This window comes from Mustelus asterias, chromosome 26 (genome assembly GCF_964213995.1).
Source record: "Mustelus asterias chromosome 26, sMusAst1.hap1.1, whole genome shotgun sequence".
NCBI lineage: Eukaryota > Metazoa > Chordata > Chondrichthyes > Carcharhiniformes > Triakidae > Mustelus > Mustelus asterias.
This window is the reverse complement of record NC_135826.1, coordinates 41,971,964-41,983,912: the sequence shown is the minus strand read 5'-3', so window position 1 is coordinate 41,983,912 and position 11,949 is coordinate 41,971,964. Positions and strand designations below refer to the sequence as shown.

Genomic DNA, 11,949 nt, shown 5'->3' with positions numbered 1-11,949 from the left:
CGTTTTGAGTCCAGTTGACCCTTTGTAGTTGATCTCTTTTGGTTTCAGATTCCAGCATCCGCAGTAATTTGCTTTTAAACAATACTGTTCACTGTGTCCCAACAGACGGTACAATAATAAATCAAATCGAAACAGGAGAGCAGGCCCTTTGGAAAGCCTTTCCTATACCAAGATGGTGGCTGTGTGACGTCATCGTCTGATGACGTAAACCAGTCGTTGCTGACAGTTTCCTGTCAAAGTCTGATTGGCTGGTTCTCAATGATTGATAGCCGTTCTGACCAATTAGAAACCGAGCAACTCCGCCCAGCCCAGGCATTGCGTGATCGGGGCCGGCCAATAGGAGTGAAGGAGGGCGGGGTTGTCAGAGGCGGTGGGCGTGGCCAGGGCGGCGTGCCCAGCAGGTTCGGTTGCGGCGCGCACGGGCGCGGCTGGCGATTGGACGGCTCGGCAGGTTCGGTTGCAGCAGCGGCGGCGGCGGTTGTGTTTGGGAAAATGGCGGCCGGGGTGTTTGGTGCCCGTCCGCTCCGGCCGTTTCTATGGCGATGAAGCGGGTCGGGCCGGCTCGGGCCGCGTGAGCGAAAAATGACCCAGGGGAAGAAAAAGAAGCGGCTGAACCGCAGCGTCCTGTTGGCCAAGAAAATCATCATCAAGGATGGAGGCACGGTGAGGCTGAGGAGGGGCGGGCCACACCTGGGGAGGCCCGAGAGTGAGTGGGGGGGGGGGCATTCGGCTGCACGGAATTGGGGTGGGGGTGGGGTATGTTTGTGCTGGCTCAGAGAGAGGGTATTTTGGGGGGATTGTGAAGGGGGTGGATATTTTCGGTGTAAGAGAGGAGGTGGGATGTGTTGGTGCCAGAGTGGATGGAGGATGTGTTTATGGGCTGTACAGCAGGAGTGGGTGAGAGTCTGAATTGGGAGGTTGACATATGTTAACCTTCAGTGCCACAGTGGACTGAGTGAAATATTTGGGTGGAGAGTTGATTGGGGATGGGATATTTTAAGAAGGATGAAGTGAGTTTGTAGAATCCCCACAGTGCAGAAGGAGGCCATTTGGCCCATCGAGTCAGCACCGACCACAATCCCACCCAGGCCCTATCCCCATAACCCCATTCATTTACCCTAGCTAGTCCTCCTGACACTAAGGGACAATTTTAGCATAGCCAATCCACCTAACCCGCACATCTTTGGACTGTGGGAGAAAACCGGAGCACCTGGAGGAAGCCCACGCAGACACGGGGAGAACGTGCAAACTCCACACAGACAGTGGAGTGTCTCCACACACACACTTTCTATGCCTTTTAGCTTTGACAAGGGGTCGAAACATCAGCTGTTTTCTCTCCTTCTAGATGCTGCCGGACCGGCTGAGATTTTCCAGCGTTTTCTCTTTTGGTTCCACACAGACAGTGACCCAAGCCGGGAATCGAACCCGGGTCTCTGGTGCTGTCAACCTAAAAAGAGGGCAGCAGTGCTAACCACTCTGCCGCTGAAGAGGACAGGTTGGGGTATGTAAGGGCTAGATTGGAGGGTGGAGTATGTTTGTGGGTGGTGGGAAGTGCAGTTCAATAAAGAGATGATGGATTTTCGTTGGCCTCAATGAGATGAGGGACAATATTGGGCAGGGGGAAGTTGGATTGGATGAGTGAGCTTGTAGGGTGTTAGGCTATGCTTGGTGGCTGTACTAACATATTTTGGGGTTGGTGAAATCGTGGGATATATTTTAATTGATTGTGGAGAAGGTGGGATATATTGGTGCCTCACTGGAGGGTGTGAGATATTTTGGAACCGATAAGGGGTGGGGCATAAGAGTTTTCATGGGAGGTTTGGCATTTGCTTGGGGATAGTAGCCTGGATGGGTTATTTTGGTTGGTATTGAAGGACATGGGATATATTTTATGACCAAGTCGAGAGGGTGCAATATATCAGTCCAGGAGGTGATGCTGTATGGAGGAGCTGGAGTAGTGTTGGTACTGGGAGCTGCCGTTGTGAATAAAGTTTGTAGAGTTTGGGCGGCACGGTAGCACAGTGGTTAGCACTGCTGCTTCACAGCTCCAGGGACCTGGGTTCGATTCCCGGCTTGGGTCACTGTCTGTGTGGAGTTTGCACATTCTCCTCGTGCCTGCGTGGGTTTCCTCCAGGTGCTCCGGTTTCCTCCCACAGTCCAAAGATGTGCAAGGTTGATTGGCCATGCTAAAATTGCCCCTTAGTGTCCTGAGATGCGTAGGTTAGAGGGATTAGTGGGTAAAATATGTAGGGATATGGGAGTAGGGTCTGGGTGGGATTGTGGTCGGTGCAGACTCGATGGGCCGAATGGCCTCTTGCTGTACTGTAGGGTTTCTATGATTTCTATGAGTTGGGGCTGTAAGTGCTGAGGGAGTGAAGTGAAGACAAAATAATGGAAATGAGTAACAATAGTGCAAGAGAATCATGAGCAGGGAGCTGGGGCAGAACAATGACGGTGCGGAAAAAGTAAGGATAAGATTACACGCAAAGGCCTGTGGAGTGGGGGTGGGGTAAAGATGGCATTAAAAAAATTAGGTAAAGATGGCTTTTGGAGATTAAGGGAAAAGATGAAGTGGCTGAAGGAGGCTGAAGTAGCAGACTAGCAATATGTGGAATGTCAGGCCAGAGTGAACAAAGAAACTGAGATTGAGTTGGTAACTGCATGTGAATTTGGATGAAGGGGTACATAGAATGGGCACTTTAGTTTGGTGGAGAATGAACATAAGGAATTACAGTGGTGGACTTGGATGTGGGTGTAGTCTGCACCGATTGCTCAGAGAGAACTGAGCAGTATTGTTTGTCATTCAAGTAGATAATTGACATCCATGATTCCCAACGGTGTACTGTTATTGGGCCAAGTTGTTTTGACTTTTTGTTTGCAAAAATATACTTTATTCATAAAATATCTGAAACAAACATTCTAAAATATTTCAAATAGTACAGGAAAGTGCAATTATATTCACATATCAGAGCATTGCAAACATTTTAAAATGGCCATGACAGCTTTAGTTCCTTGATCATGTGTACCACTATCTTTAAGAACTCTCAAAGTCTTACTGTTGTTCTGTTTATGGTTACATATCTCCTTCAGCTCTCTGCCCTTTATCTCTTGTAAGAGATTTTCTAGATTTCGGTTTGTTAACTTGGGTTGCATATTCCATGTCTCTGGACCATTGTTACAGGGAGTGTGGTTGCACATAATTGCTAAAGATAATCTCTTTGACTCTGTGGAGAACTCCGTTCAATGCGTTAGGGAGTTGCACTTAGGAATATTCGATCCGTGTTGTTTGGAATTTTGTGATCGAAAAAGAATGATATGCTTTTATGTCCGCAGTGCCTTTCACAACTTTAGGACATTGCAAATCAATTTTCAACCAATAAAGTAGTGTTGTAATGTAGAAAACACAACAGCCAATTTGCACAGAGCAAGCTTCTACAGGCGGCAATGACCAAACAATGTTTTAATGATGTTGATTGCATGATTAGACATTGCCCAGGGCACTGAGGAGAATTCCCCCTGCCTTTCAAACAGGGCCATACAATATTTTGCACCCACATGATAGGACAGACGGAAGCTCAGTTTAATGTCTTGTGTGAAATGAATGTTACACAGTGAGTCGTTGTGATCTGGAGTGTACTGCATGAAAGGCTGATAGAAGTAGATTCAGTAGTGACTTAGAAAAGAGAGATCGATAAATAGTTGAAGGGAAAAAGTCCACAGGCCTTCAGGGAAAGCAGGAGAATGAGATGAATTAGGTTGTTCTATCAAAGAGTCAGCACAGGTACACTGAACCACGTGGTCCCCTCCTGTGCTGTATTATTCGATGATTCTAAGTTAGTTCAGAAGCCATGGGTGTGTTATCCGAGGGCAGGAAAACTAGACCAGTGATGACTCTGGGAGCCAGTTTGTAAAGAGTTTTAGTGTGAGGATTTTTAAAAATCCTTCAAGACTTGTGGGCTTTGCTAGCTAATTCAGCATTTATTGCCCATCCCTAATTGCCATTGAGAAGTTGGTGGTGAGCTGACTGCTTGAACAGCTGCGGAACATGTGGTGTAGGTGCACCCACAGGGCTGTTAGGGAGGGAATTCCAGGATTAAGACACAGCGAAGGAACAGCAATGTAGTTGCAAGTCAGGATGGTGAGTGGCTGGAGAGGAACTTTCAGGAGGTGGTGGTCCCATGCGTCTGCTGCCCTTGTCCTAGAGAGTAACAGTCTTGGATTTGGAAGGTACAGTCTCAGAAGCCCTGGTGAGTTCCTGCAGTGCATCGTGTAGATGGTGCGCATTACTGCAGCTGTTTGTCGGTGGTGGAGAGAGTGAATGCTTGTGGTTTGCGTGCCTGCCAATCCAATGGTAGCTTTATCCTTTTGATTTGATATATTATTGTCACATGTATTAACATACAGTGAAAAGTATTGTTTCTTGCGCGCTAGACAGACAAAGCATACCGTTCATAGGGAAGGAAAGGAGAGAGTGCAGAATGTAGTGCTACAGTCATAGCTGGACGGTGTCAAGCTTCTTGGGTCTTTGGAGCTGCACTCATCCAGGTAGATGGAGAAAATTCCATCACACTCCTGACTTGTGCCTTATAGTTAGTTGATGGTCAGGCTTTGGGGAGTTAGGTGAGTTACTCACCACAGGATTCCTAGCCTCTGACCTGCCCTTGCAGCCACAGTATTTATATGGCTTGTCTAGTTCAATTTGTAGTCAATGGTAGAATAGAATTGCCATCTCGGGTTGCATTGTTTAATGAGAGGGCGCATAACTATAGAGTTCATGGTGGGAGATATAGGAAGGATGTCCGAGGTAGGTTCTTTACTCAGACACTGGTTGGGGTGTGGAATGGACTGCCTGCAGCGATAGTGGAGTCAGACACTTTAGGAACATTTAAGCGGTTATTGGATGGGCACATGGAGCACACCAGGATGATAGGGAGTGGGATAGCTTGATCTTGGTTTCAGATAAAGCTCGGCACAACATCGTGGGCCGAAGGGCCTGTTCTGTGCTGTACTGTTCTATGTTCTATGTAAAAGTAGAAGAATATGCTTATCAGTTGAGAGGGGGCTCATGTGGTGTACTTGCATGAACATAGACCAGCTGGGTCAAATAGACCAGCTGGGTCAAATGACCTGTTTCTGTGCTGTGCAAAAATGTATTGTGCTTCTGATCTAGAGTATGTATTTCAAGTAACCAATGACAGTAGAGTACTGACATTGCCAATTTCAAAATGCTAGCGACACCCAGATGTGACAGTGTCAGATAAATACTTTTATTTGTAATCGCACCTTTTATAATTTGGTGAAAGAAAAAATGCTGTAAGAATATATTTTCTTCTTGCCTGACGTGAGGTATCGGACCACCTTGTCCCAATGTCTCATTATTAAAAAATTCCATGTAAATTATTCTATATTTTCCTCCATAATTAATGAACTTGGAAGGAAACACCTAGCCAGTAGAGTACGTGTTTTGGATCTGCTACTGGATCCTATTTTGTACCGTGATTCCAAACTGAGGAGGCTTTTTAGGAGTGTTATGGTCGCTGTGTGGATAGAGTAAGAAGTCTCACAACACCAGGTTAAAGTCCAACAGGTTTGTTCAGTATCACGAGCTTTCAGAGCACTGCTCCTTCATCCACATCATGACTGTGTGGATTGGCAGCAAACTTGTAGGGCTGCATCTGTGTTGGCTGTTACAGCAAGGAACTCCAGCAAGCGGGATCCTTATTGAGTCAGTCTGGCCTTCAGTCTGAACACCTTGTACGTGGTTGCAAGTTATTTTCACTCCCCTTGCAGACTTCCTTAAAGATCAAACAAATGGAGAATTCTGATGCAAGCCCGTGGTCTTTGTCTGTCTCAGGTTGTTTTGAATATTGTGCTTTAGGCAATTCAGTGATGTCAGTGTAAAGGGATTCAATTAGCCTCAGCATACATTCATGGCACAGTGGTTAGCACTGCTGCCTCACAGTGCCAGGGACCTGGGTTCGATTCCCGCCTTGGGTCACTATCTTTGGGGAGTTTGTATATTATCCCAGTGTCTGCGTGGGTTTCCTCCGGGTGCTCTGGTTTCCTCCCACAGTCCAAAGATGTGCAGGTTAGGTTGATTGGCCATGCTAAATTGCCCTTAGAGTCAGGGTGATTAGCAAGGATAAATGTGCGTGGTTGCAGAAATAGGGCCTGGGTGAGATGTGGTCGGTATAGACTTGATGGGCCGAATGGCCTCCTTCTGTGCTGTAGGGATTCTATGATTAGGTCATTGTGGTGTTGTGCAGTTTTGTCGTATCAGTTCCATAACCTATCCAGTTCATAGAAATCATAGAAACCCTACAGTGCAGAAGGAGGCCATTCGGCCCATCAAGTCTGCACCGACCACAATCCCACCCAGGCCCTACCCCCACATATTTACCCACTAATCCCTCTAACCTACGCATCCCAGGACTCTAAGGGACAATTTTTTTAACCTGGCCAATCAACCTAACCCGCACATCTTTGGACTGTGGGAGGAAACCGGAGCACCCGGAGGAAACCCACGCAGACACGAGGAGAATGTGCAAACTTCACACAGACAGTGACCCGAGCCGGGAATCGAACCCTGGAGCTGTGAAGCAGCAGTGCTAACCACTGTGCTACCGTGCCGCCAGTTGAAATACTCCAACAATCCCCATATCACACTTAAACAAAGGTGCACCATAAAGTAAATGCTGGAAAAGTTCAAGTACATTCACATATTTGTGACGGCTCCCTCCTTGTACTGTCGAAATTCAAATGTTTGTTGTATTTGGATCAGGTAGGGGAAGATAAATCTGTTTGTTTTGGTTGGGGCTGGAGAGGGATGTAGGGTGCAGGAAATGCTACTGATTGAGAAACTAACCAGACGCAACTCGTCAGAACCTGTTGCGGCACAGCATGGTGTGTGCTGCTTTGCTTCATCTTGCTATGGTTGGGTAAAATTGCCTCATTATTGCTAGTACTGTACTCTGTCATTTACTCCAGACCTCAGGCTCAGTTGAAATCTATTTGTTTGTTTTACTCAAAACATATATTCAGTCCCAGTGAAAATCTATTTGTTTGTTTTACTCAAAACATATATTCAGTCCCAGTGATGTTTGCATTAGAGTGTTACTACTTGTCCCTTGAGAATATTGTGGTGTCAGCTGTTCCAGTCCATGTGGTTTTGACACACCCACAGTGCTGTTATGTAGGGAGGGACCGAATGGCCTCCTTCTGCACTGTAGGGATTCTATGATCTGTCAGTCAAAGAATAGTAAGAAGTCTCACAACACCAGGTTAAAGTCCAACAGGTTTATTTGGTAGCACAAGTCACAAGCTTTTGGAACACTGCCCCTTCATCAGGTGAGTGGGAGTTGTGTTCACAAACCGGGCATATAAAGACACAAACTCAATTTACAAAATAATGGTTGGAATGTGAGTCTTAATCAAGTCTTAAAGGTACAGACAATGTGAGTGGAGAGACGGTTAAGCACAGGTTAAAGAGATGTGTATTGTCTCCAGCCAGGACAGTTAGTGAGATTTTGCAAGCCCAGGCAAGTCGTGGGGGTTACAGCTAGTGTGACATGAACCCAAGATCCCAGTTGAGGCCGTCCTCGTGTGTGTGGAACTTGGCTATCAGTCTCTGCTCAGCAATTCTGCGTTGTCATCTGTCGAAGAATATCCAGAATTTTAACTGAGCTACGATGAAGGAATGGCTGGGATACACACAAACCAGGATGATCGACTATGTCCCCATGGTGTTCCAATGCCCTCGTCCTTGTAGTTGATGGAGATTGTGGGATTTGGAGGATTTTGTTGAAGTTATTTGGGCCTAGGTTTTGCAGAAAGCTGTGAAGCACAGCCCTCCTTTCAATAGATTTACAAAACAGCCTGGTTATGCACCATTAAAGTTTTTTTAAAGTTTAAATTTTATTAACATCACAAGTAGGCTTACGTTAACACTGCAATGCAGTCACTGTGAAAATCCCCTAGTCACCACACTCCGGCGACTGTTCAGGTACACTGAGGGAGAATTTAGCATGGCCAATGCACCTAACCAGTACGTCTCTCGGACTGTGGGAGGAAACCGGAGCACCTGGAGGAAACCAGACATGGGGAGTGTGTGCAAACTCCGCATAGACGGTGACCCAAGCCGGGAATCGAACCTGGGTCCCTGGCGCTGTGAGGCAGCAGTGCTAACCACTGTGCCACTGTGCCGCCCTATTACTATAGACAGTATAATACAAAACCTTGAACATCATTCAAAAGCATCAGTTTCCCCATTTGCATTGATGGCACACATTTTGAATTCACCACCATCTCTCTGCAGCCCATCACTCTCTGATTTGTCTGACAACCAGACCCAGATGAGCTAAAATTTCCTCTAGTTAAATATTGGGAAGACCCATATCATTGTCTTCAGACCTGTCACAAACTCAGTTCCCCAGCCATCAGCTCTAACCTTACTTTCTTGCCACAGCATTGGGTTGAAGCAGATTGTTTGCAACCTATTTTACTCTAAACTGAGCTCCCATCCATATACTGACTCATTGCCTAGACCATCTACTCACCTCTGTAACCAGCAGCCTCCATCCTTGCCTCAGCTCATCTGCTGAAACCTTCATCTGTGACTTTTTTAACCTCTAATATTGACTATTTCAGTGCTCTCCGAGCTGGCCTACCGACCTCCGCAGTCCATAAACTTGAGCTTATCAAAATCCTACTGCCCATATCCCTATCATCATCTGCTTGCTGAACAACATTGCCCCTTAGTTAAGCAAAGTCTCTTTAAGATTCTTCTTTGAATCCCTGTGTGGCTTCTTCCCTCCGTATCTGAAATCAGCCCCAGTGCACTTTCAAAATCTACAGTTCTTCAATTCTGGTGCCTCGGGTGTCCTTGGTTTTCATGGTCCCACCATTGGTGACTGTACTCTCAGCTTTCTAGGCCCTAAACTGTGGAATTTCCTCTGTAAATCTCCCCATCTGCAAACAGAAGAGTTAGGAGCAAGAGTAGGTCGCTCCCCCTTGAGCCTGCTCTGCCATTCAATAAGATCATGGCTGATCTGATTGTAACTTCAACTTCCAGTCTGCCCCTGATAATCTTTCACTCCCTTGTTAACCAAGAATCTATCTAGCTCTGCTCCTTTGAGATATTCTTTAAAAAGCTCCTTTACCTTGTCACCCATCCTAATATCTCCTCGTGTCTCTGTGCCAAATTTTGTTTGGTGTTCCTGTGATGAGCCTTGGAATTTTCTGCTATGTTAAAGGTGCTATAAAAACACAAGGTAATATGCGTTGTGGGTTTTGGGAATCGGGCAAACAGTTTCCATGGTCACCCTAAGCTTCCCCACTGATGATCAGAGCATATCCACACACAACAGTCCCTTAGAGGCTTGGTCCTTGAATTCTGCCTGTGATTAACTCTGGTGCTAGGAGGCTCAAGATATGAGTGGGGAGGGTGGTGGGTGCATGAGGAAAGTGGAGTTATGGCAAAATCAAATCACCCATGATCATGTTAAATGGTGGAACATGCTCCAGGGGCTTCATGGCCTACTCCTATTTACCGTATTATTATAATGACTCTGCAAAAGCGCGCACAGTTCTGGGAATCAGAAGGCCATTTGGCCAAACAGACTACCCTCCTTTTAATTGATCCATCATAACACCTAATTTCTTCTCCAAGCATTAACTGAGCCAAGTTGCACTGCCTGTTTCAATAGATTTCCTGGTAATCTATTCCATAAGCCTTCCTGGCCCCTTTATTCCGTGCTTTCTGACTTTTTGGAAAACACATCTTTCTCCTCCACAGGAAACAATTTGACTTGCTCCGTTTTATCAATGTGTCTTTCCTGATCCTGAAAATCTTAGCTCACGTCAAAGTTTTCTTTCTGTAAGAAAAAAACCCCATTTCAGTTCTGAGTCCCAGAATTGTTCTGCTTCCCTGCTTTCTGGAAGGCGATGATATCTTTCCCAGGATTGTGTGACTGGAATTGCATGTAGAAAACTGGATGGGTTTCTGCCAATTCTTAAATCTTCACATCAGGTGCTAATATTTGCAAAGAGCCCAACCTGTTTTCTCATGCTGCATGAAATGTTTGTGACTCCACCTGGCATCTGCTGAAGTGGCTAGCATAGATCAAGCACTAAATGTGCTGGGGTTGAACGCATACCCTCCTGTGCAGTGTTGCTTTTTGCTTTTGCTCCAACTCTCAGTGCTGCCCGTATGTTGAGCAGCCTTGAACTTGGTTCTTAAAACAAGACGTTTTCAAATAATATTTGCACAGCTTCGACTTTGCTTTCCCATTGGAGAACCAGCATCAGAGTTCTTATCTCCCTGGTCACTGGGGCCAAAGCTTTCAACCTGGTAGAAAGAGGGGATATATTGAAACATGAAACGAGGCATGCTCCATTTGACTTGCGCATGGCAAGCAAATATAACAAACTAAAGAGTCAAGAATTTCTCTGCAAATTCGTCAACTTCACCACTGAAGCTTCTTAAATCACAACTATCTAAATCACTAGGAAAGTGCCTTTATCAGTGTACCACAGCATAATAAGGAGCTCCATTTTAGCCAAACTCTGCCAATACCAATCAATTTAATAATTTACCTCACAAATGTGTTACACATGCATAATGAATGAAAGATATTGAATGTAAAGTTCCTGAATTCCAGGATTAATACTCGTTAGTTGTGAATTATGCAGTTATCTTTCCTAATGCAGGCAGACACTACAAGTTAAGTGCTCGGGGAGTTCTGCATTCTCAGAGGCAGTATTCTTTTGATGAAGCATTAAACTAAAGCACCATCTCTGCCCGTTTTTGTTTGGGTGGATGTTAATGATTCCATGATACTGTTTGAAGAACATGGAGTTCTTGTGTCTTGATCAGCATTCTTCTTCAACAGTCACTCGCTCACGGATAAGATTGTCCACCTAAGAAACTGTGTTATTGGTCATGGGTTCTGCAGGTAGGTTACTTGGCTGATGAGCCTGACCCTAGAGCCACATCTTCGACCGCACACTTGGCAGTTGTTTCCTGGAGATGGGTTTGGTCCTTGGACTCCAGATCACTGTGATTACTTTCTCAGGCCCCTTTTCAGGGTTTCCTTGTGCTGTCAGCGTCCTCAAAGAATTGTGTCCCTTCAGTCAGGAGGTTCCTCCAAGTTGGTGTCTTCTGAGCAACAGTCTCCCAGGCATTAATTTCTTGCCTTCAGGATGTCTTTGAAGTGGGAGCCTTCCTTGAGTTAATGTGCTTTAGTTAAAGTTTTCATCTTGTGTTGTGGAACCTTTCTTTGAAACAACAATGATTGCATTTCACAGAAAATGAATTAGCCAAGAGTTGCTTTGGGAGACCTGCAGGTCATGAATGACATTGGAGAAATCTAAGCTTGTTCTTTAAACGTCAATAATTACTTGTATTCTCTTCCTGGAAGATTTCATGAAGTGTCTCACAAATAAGAGCCAATTTCCAGATTCTTTCCTTCCTTCTACAATCATGTTTTTCATTGTGTGACCTGGGGTGAAGTGCTATGATGCTGCTAAGCACCAACAAGGCTTGCAAATGAAAGACAGTGCTCTCAGTTGAAATGTAGTGAATCCATGACGCCATGGTTGTATTTAAAAAGCCTGAAATGGAGGTAAGGGAAGAGGTTTGAGGGAACAATGAAGTAAAGTAGAAAGTGTCACATGTTTGAAGCTTACAATGAACAAGGAGAGAAAGTTCTGAAGTGCACTGAACATATAAACTAGTAGCAGGAGTCGGCCATTTGGCCCTTTGAGCCTGCTTCGCCATTCATTTTGATCATGGCTGATCATCGAATTCAATATCCCGATTTTCACCCCCCCCTCCTCCCATATCCCTTGATCCCTTTAGTGCCAAGAGCTATACCTAATTTCCTCTTGAAATCAGACAACGTTTTGGCCTCAATTACTAACTGTGGTAGTGAATTCCACACATTCACCACC

At 45.4% G+C, this 11,949-nt stretch overlaps 1 protein-coding gene across 2 annotated transcripts in view; it reads left to right on the top strand.

Moving 5' to 3' along the window:
- Positions 1-460: 460 nt before the first annotated feature.
- LOC144479630 (hippocampus abundant transcript 1 protein-like) overlaps positions 461-11,949 on the top strand; it is a 72,827-nt gene continuing 61,338 nt past the window's right edge. For both annotated transcript variants that reach the window (XM_078198592.1, XM_078198591.1), the window contains exon 1: positions 461-663. In XM_078198592.1, the coding sequence (XP_078054718.1) occupies positions 583-663 (81 nt within the window). In that variant the 5' untranslated portion in view covers positions 461-582. The remainder of the gene's footprint in view (positions 664-11,949) is intronic.